The sequence below is a fragment of the Mesoplodon densirostris genome, chromosome 9 (genome assembly GCF_025265405.1).
Source record: "Mesoplodon densirostris isolate mMesDen1 chromosome 9, mMesDen1 primary haplotype, whole genome shotgun sequence".
Classification (NCBI taxonomy): domain Eukaryota; kingdom Metazoa; phylum Chordata; class Mammalia; order Artiodactyla; family Ziphiidae; genus Mesoplodon; species Mesoplodon densirostris.
In genome coordinates, this window is record NC_082669.1 from 16,972,329 (window position 1) to 16,989,543 (window position 17,215).

General features: G+C 41.5%; 1 protein-coding gene across 6 annotated transcripts in view; it reads right to left on the bottom strand.

Annotated features, from left to right (window-relative positions):
• The window catches only part of SRPK2 (SRSF protein kinase 2), a 237,359-nt gene that overhangs the window by 26,935 nt on the left and 193,209 nt on the right, over positions 1 to 17,215 (bottom strand). For 5 of the 6 annotated variants that reach the window (XM_060107948.1, XM_060107946.1, XM_060107952.1 and 2 more), the window contains 5 exons: positions 14,798 to 14,904; positions 4,281 to 4,446; positions 3,137 to 3,162; positions 1,429 to 1,675; positions 341 to 823 (listed from right to left, as the gene is read on the bottom strand). In XM_060107948.1, coding sequence (XP_059963931.1) covers positions 341 to 823; positions 1,429 to 1,675; positions 3,137 to 3,162; positions 4,281 to 4,446; positions 14,798 to 14,904 — 1,029 coding nt within the window. The remainder of the gene's footprint in view (positions 1 to 340; positions 824 to 1,428; positions 1,676 to 3,136; positions 3,163 to 4,280; positions 4,447 to 14,797; positions 14,905 to 17,215) is intronic. The other variant, XM_060107949.1, reaches the window with a different exon arrangement.

Genomic DNA, 17,215 nt, shown 5'->3' on the forward strand with positions numbered 1-17,215 from the left:
AGTACAAATTGTGAATTAAACTACCCATGCTAAAAAGCTACAGGGGTAAGACGCTAGGCTTGGAAGGTTTCTGCAAATGTATGATCACTAGCTAAAGACAGGAAGAAGGAACAAAACTCAGAAACGGGGTCTGATATGCAAAGAGAAAGAGAAAGCCTAGTGGCACAGAATATATTCAAAATTACACTAACTTATTCATGAGTACAAAAGTAATAAAATGGAAATGGTTAACGCATACATACACGGCTCTACCATCGCCAGCCAATTCCCTTCACAGCGTGTGTCAAGGGTATGACACCGGGCCACTGAAAGCAGACACCGGATGGGAAGGGACACTTACTTTTTGGCAAATCCCCGGTGCTGGAGGCTGAGACTGTCCTGCTTCTGTCATGGGATGGACTGCTTTCCTCATGCTCAGTAAGCGGGGATCCCTCAGAAAGTGCAGAACCACAAGCCACAGGTTCTAAGGGCCCAGAGAACAACGAGGTGGAAAACTCCGGAAACTGGGACTCGGGCATTTTATGTCGTCCATTTGGCAATTCACCATTGAATTGTTCGTAGGAGCTGCTATATGTGTAATCGCTTTCTGCATGTGGCTCATCGAGGTTATATTCCTCGGGATTTGGGCAATCTTCCTCATCATCGTCTTCATCGTCCAGCTGTTGTTCCAGTAAGAATGGGCCATTCTCAATATGGCCATTGGTTTTGGGTGATTCCATCCAAGTGGGGTCTACGTTCGCGAATTCCTGTTCGACATCATCTTCATCTTTCTCGGTGTTTTCTTTTTCAGTGTCTTCTTTCTCCTCCTGGTCCTCAGCTTCGCCTTAAAAAGTTGAAGGGTAAGAATGAGAACATGTCTCTCTCCTTAACAGAGTGCAGTAGGCACTTATCTCCTCCAACAAGAGACAAATTCGAACGTGCTAACTTCATGTGCTACAGAGCAGACACCTCTTGGCCCTCAGGGTAAAATCTTTAGGTACTCTAAATCTTATCTTTCATTTATTAAATAACTGGCCTACTCTTCTTAGAACAAGTTAGCTCTTAGGGAAAATGGGCATAAATGGAGCTGTACTTCCATTTCTACCCTCTCCTCTATAATTTTCAGAAAAGGTCTGAGGGTACATTACTGTTAAGTAACAGCTTAATTACAAAATGAAGGACAATCATTAGCAAGATAAAGACATGGTGTTTCTCAGACGTTTGACATTAAAAAAAAAAACTATTTTGAAATATTAACGTATTTCTGGCACACGTTTTACAAAGCAAATACCAGACAACTCCCCACGCTCTCCAACAAGGCCTTGGAGAGAACCACCCTCCTGTCTGAAGCATCAGCGCAGCACCAAGTCACCCTGCATGGTGACCTGGCGGGTCCTACTGTGGGAGCTCCTGGGCTCCTATGCAGCCCTGTCTCCAGAGTCCACTGACCATTGTTATTCGCAGTCTCACCCTCGGCTGCCTCCTCTAATCCTGCTGTTTTTAGTTTCACCTCTGGGTGGTATTCATCATCTTGCTCATTGGAAGGTACAGCTGATGTGATGTTTTCTTCTATGATTTTCCTTTCAGCTTCTCGCTCCAATTCTTCTATTTCCTGCAGGCGCTTTTCCAATAACTCAGCCTGCCTTTTCTGCTTCTTTTTCAGTTTTTTCTTTTTGTTTTTAGATATTTTTCCTATCTACAACATGTTAAGAAAATACCACAGGTCAGTTTGCTTCTTTTTAAAGCACTACGCAACAGCGTAAGTGCTGGCAGCATGGCAAATACCAACACAGGCTGTTTTTCTCAGGTCGCATTCAATTAAAATCACATGCCCAGACATGAGATCCACATCACGGTTAGGGTTACAGCAAAACCAGAAAAAAAGAAACCAGTGCTAATATCACGTAACGGGACTACCACCAGGTCTTGCCCTCAGAGGGATATAGCTTAAATCCAGCAAGTCTTTCCCCTTTAAACTCTAAGAAGAACTAAATATGCTGAGATACTCTTGACTTTAAACAAGAAGCACCTCTTGCAAGTTTTATTTGCTGCTGCCTGTCTATAAAGTAACAATGTCCCCTCTCCTTAACTGTCTTACTCAACTGCTGCCAAATCAGGTGTTTCTTGGTCAACAGCAACTGTCTGCGTTTGGGTCTCACACACTGAGCTGTTATCAACAGCCAAGACTGCAGGAACTGTAAAAAATGAGCACGTGAAGTAAAGGGAAAAAAGAAAAAGCCATGGTTTCATTCTGCCTCCAATCATGGTGAGCTGACTTGGAAAGTACTGACAACGAGAGCCTCCAGTCTTCCACAGAATCAGTAATCAAAACAAGCTGCTCAAGCCACAGCAGAACCCAGCAGGCCAGGTGGAATAATTCTTACAGCTCCCTCTCCTACTAGGACTTCCATTCCAAACTGAGGGCTGCTGGCAGCACTCTGAAGTTCTGCACATTTCCTTCCAAAACCTTTTGGTTCATAAACATCTTTTAAAACTTGTAGATGACCCATCAACTCAAGACATATATATATATATATTTATTTTCTATGCTTGACTGGAACCAAGCCAGGTTTAGCTCTGCTGCGGTAGGATTTAATTCCAAACAGCTTGTTTCATTTGCTCACACTCAGCATTTTGACAGGACCACAAAGATAATACTCTTCCATATTTAAGTACTACCTGGAAGTAAAAAAATCAGAACAGCAGCTTCAGAAAAACAGGTAACTTAGAGGCAGATCAGAAATAATATAAAGTGTTTTTGGAACAATCACTCTTAAAACCCTATCTCTATAACCTCACATTTTACCAGACTCAGCCAAGAGCACTCCAGAAAGTGCACGAGGAAAACAAAGATAAAATCTGGGACCACACTAACTATCCCCCAACTCTAAAAATCACTTCACCTTATCCAAATATTGTCTTACATAATCAAGGATACCCAGCATTTATAAACATGACTGTCTTTTATATTAAAATACATTACAACATCTGTGATTGAGAACGGAACAAAAAAATGCACAACCAATTCCCCCAAACAATCCATAATGAAAAATTGTTGCAGAAAGAAACAAAAACTAATGTTACAATTCGAAAAGTTCAATAATGAATAGTCACTTTTGACATGGAGGTGAATATAAGTATATGTGTAAGTACTTACAGGTTTTTGCTGTGGAGCAGTACTCACTAGAACAAAACAAAATAAAATGAACATTTAGAACGAAATAGATACTTATCTCTATGTAGGTAATCTGAACTGTAAAATGAAATAACTACTCTCTTTTAATGGCTATGCAACTTCAACAACCGTTAAATATTAAAACTTCTGAATCAGAGAGACCTAAAGTTTATCCAACTCAAACAAATGATTGGCTCTTAAAAGGCAAAGCCATAGTGGTTCATATGGAGTCATTTCTCTTACTTATCTAAAATTAAATACGCATTCATTTCAAAAACAGACAATCCCAAAGCACTGACTGATAAGAAAATGGAGAAGAGTCATCCAACCAAATTTGTTTAAAGACAATGAAATGAACAATTCACTTACACAACTATGTTCGAAAACTATTTCACAAGTTTATACAACTAAAGTTAAGTTCAATACTGCGGCAAATATTCTAGAAATCACATGAACAGACTTGGCCAGTGTCAGAAGCTTGATAGACTATGGTTCCGTGATCTAAAAAACACCCTGATGTTAGAAAACGAGATTCAGAAGTGGTGCATGTCCCAAGAGCCCCAGGCAGACAGAGGGCTTTTGCCCTGCAGTCCTCGTGCCTGCCTGGCAACACACAAGGGCAGACAGCACGTGAAGAGAGGGTGAAAGCAACGTCCACACTTCACTGTCACCACGACACTGCGAAAACCAGAAATAAAACTACATACACCAATACTCAAGTCCGTTGGTCTTCTCCCACCCTGAAGTCTTTTGAAACTAATTCTAAATCCACCAGCTAGACTCAGATTGATGTAGCTGTGCTCACTGGAGTCAAGGAAGCACTCTGAACGTCGGCTACGTGAGACCTCCTGCCATAACAGACACTCCTCTGCAGAGAAGTGGGCAACACAGGACAGTGTTCCAAGGAGATGCAGCAGCAGGTTAAGAATTCAATAACCTTTTAAGGGAGGACAAAGTAGTTCAAACATTAAAGTACAACTTAACTGGGGCATTTTCCTGCTCAAGAAAAAGGTCTAGCTGCTTCTAGTCATCAGATGCTTACAAAAGCCCCTAATGCATACACATCTGACTCAACTGCCCCCAGTGTACAACTTGGCAGGCTCTCAAAGCTGGCTCAGCCCCTCACCTGCAGACCCCGAAGGAGGAGGGGCGCCCGCTTTCTGCCACTCAGTGGCCTCGGCTGCCATCCGTCTCACGTATGCATCGTCCACGCACATCAAGATGTTTTCCGGCTTTATGTCCGTATGAATGATCTTGCACTTACTGTGTAGATAATCTAACCCCTGAAGGACCTGATCACGTGAAATCAAGAGGAGAGATGACTTATTAATACCTTTATTATTTAACATCTGTTTGTAAAATAGTTAAAATCATTACAAGGCACAAAATACAATGGATACAAAGGGTTTTGTAAAAATCTTCCTCCCACCCCGGCCCCCATAGGAACCCAGCTCTTTTCCAGAAGCAAGCAATGTGTATCATCCTGGAGATAATTTATGCTCATGGAAGCAAATGCATCTACACATATACTCTTTTAAATAACAACTTCAGTGAGATATAATTTACGTGTCACACAATTCACCCTTTTAAGAGTACCATTCAATGGTTTCTAGATGTACAGCCCTCACCACTATCTAATTTAGAACATTTTCATCACACAAAGAAGAAACACTGCACACCCATTAGCTGTCACTCCCCCTCTCCTCCCAACTCCTCCAGCCCTAGGCAACCGCTAGTCTACTTTGCTGGGTCTGGATATTTTATATAAGTGGAATGATACAGAGTGTGGTCTTTTGTAACTGGCACGGTATTTTCAAGGTTCATCCAAGGGTAGCAGGTATCAATACCTCATTTCTTTAAATGCCAAATAATATTCCATTGAAAATACCACATTTCATTCACTTGATGAATATTTGACTTGTTTCCATTTTATGGCTATTATAAATAATATTGCTATGAACATTCATGTACAAGTTTTTGTGTGGACATATGTTTTTTATTTTCCTTGGGTATATGCCTAGGAGTGCAGTCGTTGGGTCATATGGTAGCTCTATATTTAGCCTTTCAATGAGCTGCCAAACTGTTTTATACTATGGCTGCACCATTTTACACTCCAATCATCAACGTGCGAGGATTCCAATTTTTTCATCATGGCCAATACTTGTCTTTTTATTTTAGTCACCCTACTGGGTGTGAAGTGTGTATCTCATTGATCTGCATTCTCATAATGGCTAAAGATGTGTGTACATTTTTAATATTGCAAGAAAGGAGGATTAAATAGCCCTGGTATCCAGGCAACACTATAGCACTGAACTAAAAGAAAATGCTAAGCCAAGATACTCATGTACTTATTATATATATCATATACATATCATATATATCACAAAAATTACAGAGTATGGTGACCTAAATGCAAGGCCAAAGTTTTTCTGGAATTATTTCCATTAGAGGGAAATTGTTTCAATTCTTTCCATAAGGAAAAAAATATTTTAAAAATATAGTTCATGTTCCCATACATCAGAAACTCTACAAGCTCAATAAACATTAACATTTGATAAACATTCTCATTCAAACATTTTAAGTCATTTAGGGGCCTTGACGACACTAGACAAGGAAGTGAGAAGACAAGCAGAAGATATATAATATCAATCAGCTCTGACAAGTTCTCAGCAAAAAACCCAATGCTCCTGTCTACCTTGAGTTCCTGGCTAAACAATCTTAACAGACGGCAAAACATTAGTAAGTCAAGGGAAAGAGGTTTCGGAAGAAAATGAAAGGGAGACCTGTCTCTTAAACAAGATGAAAATCCTCACACATATCTAAAAAAACTTTTCCTAGGAAAACTTTTACATGACTTCACTGACTGAACAACAGTCGAGCTCCTGTAACAGACCATACACCCTTCTAGATGTTTGACACATAGCAATAGAAGTCCCCTGTCTCCATTGGGCCTTGACTTTTTACCTTAGAATTAATATTGAGTGTTTTAGATAATACTTCGATTAGAATATGTTTAAATTATGTTTAAAATGTCAAAGAACCAATAGGAAGAAAGAGATCATTATATATTTCCATAGAGAATAGGTTATAATCCTGAAGGGAACACAATCCAATGAGCCTGTATGTTATTCACTGGCATTCACGTATCTTCTTTGAACAAACTGAAATATCATGTGGAGTTTTTATATCGGAATAACAAGAGAAATTATGAGAAGTACAAGAAATTAATGGGCAGGTACACTGATGACTTCCAGCCTGCGGAAGTAAAAGGAATTAAGAGCTTTTAGAAATTTAAACTGTTTTAAATTATTCCAACTGAAACTTCATTTCAATCATCAAATATTAACTCAAAGTTAAAATGTCAGCATCTTTCCAAAAATATCTTTTCACCACCACCCATGCACAAGTTGCTCCTAACTTTTCACCTTAGTTCTTCCATAGTTCTTAGGTTGTTTTCCTGTGTGAGAAGCTACTCAGGTAAGAGTTAATGTGATCCAGTATCCAAAGGTGTTAAATGAATTCCAATGACAATGAGGTACTTGAGAGGAGCAAAGTGTTCTCAGTAAGAATTTAAGGTTCCAGATTTTTAATACTGGCTGTTGCAGTCAACTGGGTTAACCTTCCTCAAGAAGCACAGCTTGTGTCTGACAGTGAACATAAGGAACAGACTATCAACCAGGATCAATTAAGTTAATTAAGATAACACAAATCTTAAAGGAAACAGTTAAGAGACAGCATGGAGCATTGTTAAATCATGACCTTGGGACTCAGAGCACTCCTGTATTACTGCTCACTCACTCATTCACTAGGCAAGGTACTTAAGCTGCCTGAGCTTCCATTTTCATATCTATAAAAGGGGGAACATATCCATTAGACAGAAATATGGTAAGAATTAGAAATAATGTATGGAAAACTCACAGATACAAGGTCTAGCTCACAGGAAATTCAAACTAAATGGTAGTAATGAACTAAGTCAGAAGACTTGCATTGATACTGACTTAATAACCATAACTTATTAAATTTCTAAGTCACTTATTAAATTTCTCTGGGTCTCATTTCTCCCATCTATAATATGAATGGGCTCTACCTGATAAAACTCTGATCCTTTTAATTCTAGACTAATATATTTTTTAAAAAATCTTTAGCTATAAGAAGAATGGTTTTATTTTCAAAAACAGTATTTCTGTTCTCAGCCAGTGAAGTTGAAGCAATTCAGCACCCCAGCATCCAGAATCAAACAATAATGATGGGCAATCTTACAACCATTTACATTGAATAATTATGATAATGAAAAACAATAATCAATGACTCAAGCAAGCTTCACGCCCCAGGATAGACCTCAGTTGCCTCACCTGTCTTACCACAGCATGTGTCTCTCTTGCCTACAAACCATACTTAGCCTCACCAGCAGGAGGCCGCACAGGCTGCAGAGATCCTCGGCTGCCATCCGCTTGACCAGGAGTCGGGCGATCAGCGTAGCCACAGAGGGGCCAGGGACGCGGCTGCATCCCACTTAGGGGACGGAGATCACGCCCCGGGGCGGGGCCCGTTTTCTGCAGGCGAGTCAGCAGCAGTGTAGACCTGCAGGCAGGGTCCGGGCTGGGAGCCAGGAGACCCGGCTCTGGTTCAGGAACTGACCAGCTATGGCTCCCCTCCCCTGACCTCAAATTCAGCCAGAAAACAAGGGCTTGGTCAGCACAGTCTCCAACGTTCCTTTCTAGGCACCTATGAACCGTGTCAGAGACTGTGTGTTACGGTGCTGACAACATCGGCTGGCTCTTCACCTCGGCGCGCTAGAAACGGGTCCTGTCGCAGACATAAAAGGAGGGAGGGAGCTGGGAGCGCTGTGGAGGGCTCGCGTGAAGGGGTCTCCCTGGCCTGCCGGCCACCCAGAGTGAGCTTCCTCCCGAAGTCCAAAATGCACAGAGGAACACAAGGACAGCAACTGTCCACACTGTCTCCTGACTCTGGTCACAACGTGGGCACCTTAACAAAGGACACAGGGCGAGCAGACATGTGGGGCGAGGCCTTGTGATGCCGCGCGGGGTGGGGGTGGGAACCAGACCGGCAGCACTGCTCCGAGCCGCTGATGCTCACAGGGGTGGAGCAAGACAGCAGAGGGCTCTCCTCAAGCCAGAAGCTTTGCGACTGGACAGCGAAGGCACCACCGGATCTCTGTCCTCACTAGGACGGACAGGAGGTAACTGCTACACGCTGCTCAGACGAGCACATGCCAGACTGAATGGAGAAGCGTGGCGAACACCTGCCTCGATCACAGGGGACCAGCGCCAGGGGACACCGTCCTCACCGGCTCTGTCCCGAAATCGCCCCCTGCTCCTCCTTCTCTCTAACTCTGACTAGTGAGAACTAATGAGAAAATTCAGCAGCTGTACTTCACTCGTGAACATCGTCAGGATGAAAGATAAGACACTGCGCCCAGCACTGAGGAAGCACAGAGGAACGAGCTGGGAAAGGGGTCAACTCCCTTGAAGGAAGCGACTTTCTGAGCTGCATACCCAACATTTTGAGGAGGAGAATTCCAAGTTAGTACAGAATCATATATACTACCACACTGATCAAATCCAAGAACATAAAAATGTTTACCAACTTAAAATTAATTTTCTATTCTAAAATTGAACAATACTGGCTTGATCATAATGCATTCATTGACAAAAGGACCAGTGAGATCATTTAAACGGTAAATAAATACTAAGTGTAGACAAACGTAGAAGTAAACCATTTCCACAAACAGAGACATGAATGCATCCTCTTCACAAGACATGCTATCATTTAAAATGCTCCCCAGTCTTCCTATGCAGACATTTCACACTACTCAGCAGTCAAGAGCATGGATTCTGGATTGTACCACCTGTGTTCCAGTCTTGATTCCCCACAGTAACTGTGGGCCTGGGGAAAACTTTTTTTTTTTTTTTTTTGAGGTACGCGAGCCTCTCCCTGTTGTGGCCTCTCCCGTTGCGGAGTACAGGCTCCGGACGTGCAGGCTCAGCAGCCATGGCTCACGGGCCCAGCCGCTCCACGGCATGTGGGATCTTCCCAGACCGGGGCACGAACCCGCGTCCCCTGCATCGGCAGGCGGACTCTCAACCACTGCGCCACCAGGGAAGCCCCTGGGGAAAACTTTTAACACCTTCCTCAGAGTGAAGGTAAGAACACCTCTGGCCTCACAAAGCTGTGGTGAGGAATAGACAGCATAATACAAAGAAAGCACTTAAAACTGTGAATGCCTGAAAGAGCATAATAAATGTTAGTGACAAGCATGATAACAGAAAGAGTAACGATAATTAAAAAATCCAGGGCTACACGCTGTACCTACGTATCACAGCAAAGTCACCAAAATCAGAGCCTTGCCCTTACCAAGCTTCATTTAACGGCAAGCAGCCACTTCTTCACAAGGTTTCTGGAAAGGGCAATGAATTAAACCATAAGGTTTTAAAAAGTAAAATTTTGGCTACCCTTTCGAGTACAGAAGAAAATAAAAGCCACGTTTGAAGAAGAGCAACATGGACTTCCCTGGTGGCGCAGTGGATAAGAATCTGCCTGCCAATGCAGGGGACACGGGTTTGAGCCCTGGTCCGGGAAGATCCCACATGCCATGGAGCAACTAAGCCTGTGCGCCACAACTACTGAGCCTGCGCTCTAGAGCCCACGAGCCACAACTACTGAGCCCACTGCCACAACTACTGAGCCCACTGCCACAACTACTGAAGTCTGCATGCCTAGAGCCCGTGCTCCACAACAAGAGAAGCCACCGCAACGAGAAGCCCGTGCACCGCAACGAAGAGTAGCCCCCGCTCGCCACAACTAGAAAAAGCCCGCGCGCAGCAACGAAGACCCAATGCAGCCAAAATAAATAAGTTAATTAATTTCAAAAAATAATAAAGAACAGCAACAGCATTTTAAAACCCCATCACCTGTGGTACACCTTGAATGCACCACAAATAACAAACACTGACAACACAGCACCCTTTTTCTTCTTTCGGCTTTAGAAATAAAAGCTAAACATAAAATAGACTTCAATAAAGCTGATTTTTAAAGAAAAAGAAATGAAAGCTGGGGGGCAAATACACCCCACGCCTGAGGCCAGAGAAGCAGCCTGGGGGAGGCAACGGGGCGTCCTCACCACGATCACCAGAAACCGAAGGATGGCCCTTCCTGACCCTGCACAAGGTCACCAGGGCGAAACAAGGACAGTTAAGAACTGATGAAAAGATTGGTAATAGTGTATAGGAAACCCTGGAAAAGCAAGTGATTCAACTGTGCTGCGACTTTTCAAAAATAAGTGGGAACCTTTATCTACAAACCCTTCAGATCACAGAAGGGTCAGCCACTTTGTAAGAATAAGAGGAACATACATTTCTTCTTTCATTTAGGGAAAGCTAACCTCTCAAAAACATTTCTTGACTTCCCACGATGTGAAGGAAGCTACAAAGAGATGTGAAACCTACAACACGTGATCTGGGGCTCCCAGTGCCCAGAATATACAGCTGGGGAGACAGAACGGCTACTCTGTGCTGGTCACCAGCTGGAAGCTTTATCAGCAGTCCCTCCAAACTCACCTGCACAATAAAGCCACAAATTATGCATTATCATCCTGATGTGACAAATGCGGACACAGGCTTACAGAAGTTAAGTGATTTGATCAGGGTCACAAAGTAGTAAGTGCCAAGTGAGAATGTGAAATTAAGTCTACTGACAAGACTTAAGTGTACTCATTACACTTTCCTCTATTCCAGTGGTTCTCAGCAAAAGGAAATTTTGCCTCCTCGAAGACATTTCACAAAGTTCAGAAATATTTCTTTAAGTGTCACTGCTGAGGTGGTCCTGGCTGAGATGGACATCTAGAGGGCAGAGGCCAGGGATGCATCTAAACAACCTACAACGCACAGGGCAGGTCCCTACAAGAAAGGATTATCCAGTCCAAAATGTCAGCAGTGCTAGGGTTGAGAAACTTTGGCCTACACTTTAAGACCCTGCAATCATTAAGAAAGAACCAAGTGTAGGCTGCAGCCATCCTTCCCCAAGGAGGGAAGAAATATTGCTCTTAACTAGGGTAGAATGGGAAGCCTTTATCACAGAAGTGGAATTTTGGTTGAGTCTTTATAAACATGGGTAGAATAGAAAGAATGCTATTTTCTACAGCCTAGGACAAAAGAAATAAACCAAAGATGTGGAGCTTACAAAACGGCAAAGTGAGTACTTTTCTCTAAATACCCTACAGAAAACTAGTAAAAATTTATGCATAAAAATTCTGGTAAAACAGCATGTGTTTATAAATGCTTGGGACATCTCTGAATATTCATAAGAAAACCATAACTTGGTTGATTCCAGAAGGGAAACTGTGTACCTGAAGGACACTTAACAAGTCATACCTACTTAAACGATTAATTAATTAATGGGGAAAAATCTACCTGCCAGGAGGTAAGAGCTGAATCGGGGTTTCTAAGGGGAAATACGGGCTTCCACTAGATGGTAGAAGACCTTAGGTTCACAAGAAGAGCAATGAGTTAACTCTTATTGGACATAAACTGAGTACAAGTCCAAAGATATTATTTGCTGCTTGGGAAAATGGTAAATGCATGTGCTCCGAAGCCAGACTACCTGGGCTTGAATTCCTGCTCCACCACATACACTTGTTATTTCTTGACTAGGGCCAAGTTACCTAACCTCAGTTCCACTTCCATAAAATAAAGACAGTAAAAATACCTATTTCATAGACTTATGAGGATTCAATGCATCAAAATTTGCAAAATACTTAGCACTATGCTTGGCACATAGTAAGCACTGAATAAACATTTATAATTATTAATAGCAGTATCCCTTTACATCTTAACAATAATCTAATAATGAAGGTACCATTATTATTCTCAATTTATTCATGATGAAATTATGGCTTAAAGAGATTAAGTAACTTGGCCAAAGTCCTTTTGCTAGAGTAGGGTATACAGTTGTCCCTCAGAACCTGCAGGGGTTTGGTTCCAGGACACCTACCCACCCTTCGTGGATACCAAAATCCACAGATGCTCAAGTCCCTTATAATAAAAGGGCAGCAGTATTTGTATGTTATCTACACAATCCTCCCACATACTTCAAATCATCTCTAGATTACTTACAATATTTTATACAATGTAAATACTATGTAAATAATTGTAAATAAAATGTAAATGCTACGTAATAGCTGCCTGCACAGCGAATTCAAATTTTGCTTTTTGGAACATTCTGGAATTTTTTTCCCTGAAGATTTTCGATCCATGGTCAGCTGAACCCATGGACACAAAGAACTGTATTTGACACCAACACCCAAGCTCTTTATCACTCTATACATTGCTTCATGAAAGCCAACAATATTAGTCTTCAACAACAGGCAATGGAAAGCCACTAAAGGCTTCTAGATGGGGATACGAACTATTAAAACAAAGTTGTACTTAGGAAAAGTAACTGCCAACAGAAAAGAGAATAAACTGACGTGTGGAAGTAGAATAAGATGGGCTGGACTCTGGGAGAGTAGACAGAGAGAAGCTTGTGAAAGGGTACTGGCCGGAGGTGATGAGGACCTGAACCTTAGTTCAGGAACAACAGGAGAAACATACATGGCCAGGAGGGATGGACGGCGAGGTGACCAGGGGGCGTGGTGGGAGACAGCAACAGGGGTGAGTGAAACACAGCCAGCTACAGCGGACTTCAAAGGGCAAGGAGGCCACACAGTGAGAGAACATTAGAAAGCTGGCCTACCGTGTCGTGTTATGGGGAGTAACAGAGCCAAGTAGGTCTATTCATAAAGGATCTTCCCAGTACTACCCAGAAGTCAAAAGTACTGAACCCATAGGATGGATCAAAGGGAATGAAGGGAAATTCAGATATAGAGATTATTACCTGGGGTATATAACAATTGACTACTTTGAAAGTTACAAGTTTAGGGGGAAAAAATCCAGATTTCATGATATTTTTCTTAAAATTAAAGATGAGTTGACACCAGAGCAAAACAAAGCTTCTATTAACACTACCTACAAGAACTAAGTGCAGACCACATAAAATCAAAATTCCATCTTGAAACCAATAAAACACTACAAGACTTCTTACTCTCTAAGGCACAGTGTACATCAATTAAAGTGAAGATAACACATTTATTAAATCATTTGTTCATTCACTAAGTATGCATTAAAGTTCCATTAAACTCCAAGAATTTCATCTTTAGAGTTAAAGCCTCTTTTACTTGCTAAGTAAGGCAAGAGTTTGTTTTTCCATTCTGGAATACAAAATAAATATCGACGGTTCATCTGCTAATTCGCCTTCTCCCAACACTGCCAAGCCTGAGTTATGGTGACACCTAGAGCAACAGCAGACATCTTTGAAAGTATAGGGTTCAAAGGAATGAGAGAACCTGTGTGATATACATTCGAACTGTTATTTCTGAAATTATTTGCTTTTTGTTAAAATATGTAAATCTTTTAATATTTCCAGGATTTATCAGAGATAAATCAGAAATTTTAAATTGGATAATTAAATTTTTTCAGGGGACTTCCCTGGTGGCACAATGGATGAGACTCCAGGCTCCCAATGCAGGGGGACAGGGTTCGATACCTGGGCAGGGAACTAGATCCCACATGCATGCCACAACTAAGAGTTCGCATGCCACAACTAGAGAAGCCTACGTGCCGCATCAAAAGATCCTGTGTGCCGCAGATAAGACCCAATGCAGCCAAATAAGTACACAAATATTAAAAAAAAAAAAAAAAAAAGAATTATGGATCAAGGTTTGTATTTCAGGTCTAGAACCCCCAGGCAGGTCTAGCTCAAGCTCTGGGCCTGGGGACAAGGAAGGGCCTCAAACCAACTAGTCCTCTTCTCAAGCAAACCAAGCAACCTCCGATTATTACTTACTCTGCAGAAATATGCGTGGTACTTATCCATTGTATCAGAATAGGTAATCCAGAATAAAGCGTATCTGCAACTTTCCTAATTTAGGCTCTAAGGGCAATGAGTCAAAGACTGATATGTTCCATGCAGAAAACTGAATCTGGTAAACATTTCTAATTAGAAGGAAATCTTCCATATGTGTATACTTCCATTCTATAAATATCTGCTGCAGCATCCACACCGAACCACACACTAACGGAAGGTTTTCTATTGTAAAGGCAATTGAACGAAGTACAAATACAATACTCCATATATAACTTAAACATTCCTTAAATTACCTTCCATTTATCCTTCATCCAAATACTTAGAAATAGCAAATAAACACAATACATTGTATGTTTATTTTCTGTATTATTTTCTAAGGAACTAAGTGGGACATTTTGTAGTAATGATAACGGATAAAACAACTTCTCATTTTACTGTATCACTTACCTGAAAAAAGATCCATATGCCAAAAGATATATACGCTTGACGTTTACATATTACTCCCTTTACAAGACAGAATGGCTTATCATTAACTAAATACAAAATTGATTTAATAAGTTCAAAATGTTATACACTGTGATGTATGTATTTATTTCTAAAACTGGAGAGAGATATATGTGTTTGTGCATGTTTTTTGTTTTTTGTTTTTTTAAAACAGGAATTCGTGTTGAAAGGCTAGCCAGTTAGGTACTGGGAGCTGGGGGCTGCCGTCATAAGCCTCACCTGTCGAATAATGCTCTTCACACAACGTACTGGGAGGCCTTGGTAGTTGGATTTTATGATCCACTTGAGGAGATGGTGGCCAAGCACTTCAAAGACCATGCAGACATCTGGGACAGGGTTAAGGATCATTTCTGGATACATTTCCTGCAGTGACGGAATTACTAAAAGCAGCATCATTGTGGCACTTGGCAAAACAATTATTTCTTTATAAAATGCAACTTCAATACTATCAATAATACCAAAAGTGGTCATTTGCTGTTCCTCACCTAAACAGAAAGATCTAACACATACTAAGTACCTACCATGTGCCATATACGATTTAATGTGTACTCATAACAACATAAGGAATGAGGAGAGTAAACCTCGGGGAGTTTAAAGAACCCTCCTGCCTGACACCACCCAAAGGTGGCAGAGTCATGACGCAACCCCACTTACCCGCGCTCTCAAGCACACTTCTCCTGACAATCAGCCTTAACGAAAATGAGCAGGACGGAAACCTCACAGAAACTGATGAGGAAAAGAATAGAGAACTCTCCCGCCTTAAGTGTCCTGCCTGCCTACCTAAATTTCTATCCTATACATCACATAAAACACTTTATAAAACAGAAATTTACCAAACACAGGGAAGACATGTGATCTTTTCCTTCACTAATATCTTTCACTGGGTCACTGGATCAATTTTAAGTTTTTAAGTTTTTAAGAATGTATGATCACAATTTAAGACATGGCATGGCCATTAAGACCAACCTATAAGAATGAAATCTCAGGAATCTGGGTTTCGTTTTTTTTTTTTTTTAATAGAAATTCTAGTCAATCACTGACCCTCCAGAACTGTGAGCCACCAAAGTCCCTCATATAAATATATTCATGTCATTCATACAGAAAGATTTTGAGTGGCTCTGAAACCCTTTGAGAATATTTTGTTCAGCCCTGGAGACCTATATACAGGCCTATAAGAAGGTCAGATGAGTTAATATTTTTTTAAAATATCTGGATCTACCACATCATCATAGTAACTATTGCTTTAAATATCTTTAATAAAAATAAGAAAAATATTTCTATGACACTGGACAGCATATGTGCGACAGACTTACGCATAGATGATCTAAAGCTAGAAGTTCCTTACTATTTCCCAAGCTCAGTAAAAAAATGGCAACTAAGGTCTAAAGTTAGTAGCAGGCATAGAGATGAAGCCCAAGGCTTCTAAATTATGACCTGAGTGTTCTCAAAGCATTGACAAATCTGGACTACTTAACAGTAGAAATAGCCACTGGAATGTATTCAATATATATCAAAAAAAACCCTCCATTTACCTACAAATCAGGTGTTTTCTCCAAAGAAACCCTCTCTCTATCAGCTGTCTTAAGGACTGCCTCCCAGATCTGATGCAAGAGGAAGGGCTGCCCTGCCTGCACATAAACAAACAGGCTCACTTGGAGACCAGGGGCAGAGAAGGACCAGCTCTATCTTTCTATCTATCAAGAGGGGAAAATGCACTTTGCAGCTAGCAGAAAGGATCTTGAGGCAAAGGGTGAGGTCACATCAGCAGTCACCGGAACTTGCTAGTATCCTCAAATCTGATCTCTAGAAGAAATATAAAAACCTCCTCAAATACACAGGGTGTGAAGAAAGTGCTTCCCTATGGGATTAAGACTTAGCAGATGCAGAAACAGGCTATCATTCTGGGGTGTAAGCTGGGAGAAGGCTTTGTCCTCAGGTTCTGGAGCTTGAACAGGTCAAATATCAAAATGTTGCATCTGTTCCAAACATGATAAAGGAAAGAATAAAAGATCAGGAAGGAGGAGAAGGGCCTGGCTCTTGACACACACCCAGCACTCACCAGTCACAAGATAATGAATACACGGTTCGGTCCTCCTGAACCTTGGGGAATGAAGGTATTGCTTAGATCAGGCCCATACAGGGCTATCTCAGAGGATCCAATATTAAAATATGGAAACAGCATTCTGGAAACTAAAGGCATTATCTCTTCTCTCCACTTGCGCCAAAAGCTCTGAGCTACAGGTTATTCTGCTGTCACTGCGACCCCTGGGGCTGCCCTTTACCAATGCCCTGGGCAGAAGGAGGGTAAAGATAAGACAAGAGCTCCTTCCGCACAACCCCCATTCACTTCCTCCTGGGCCCTCCCTCCCCCAAAACTACTAAGCATGCAAACAATACAACAGCAGCCCAATTAAAACTGACAGCCTCAAAAGAGAAAGGGAGGTCATGAGATGCCCTTGCTCCACTTGTAAGACACACTTCTTTTCCAGAATCAGAACTAAGGCCTCCCTATTCAAAAAGCAAAAGGAACAATTCACCTTATAACTAAGAAACTTTCATCTTTCAAGAATCATATAACATGAAGACGCTGGAGGCTGCATGTGGAGAGTGAAACAGCAAACAGAAGTGTATAGGGAT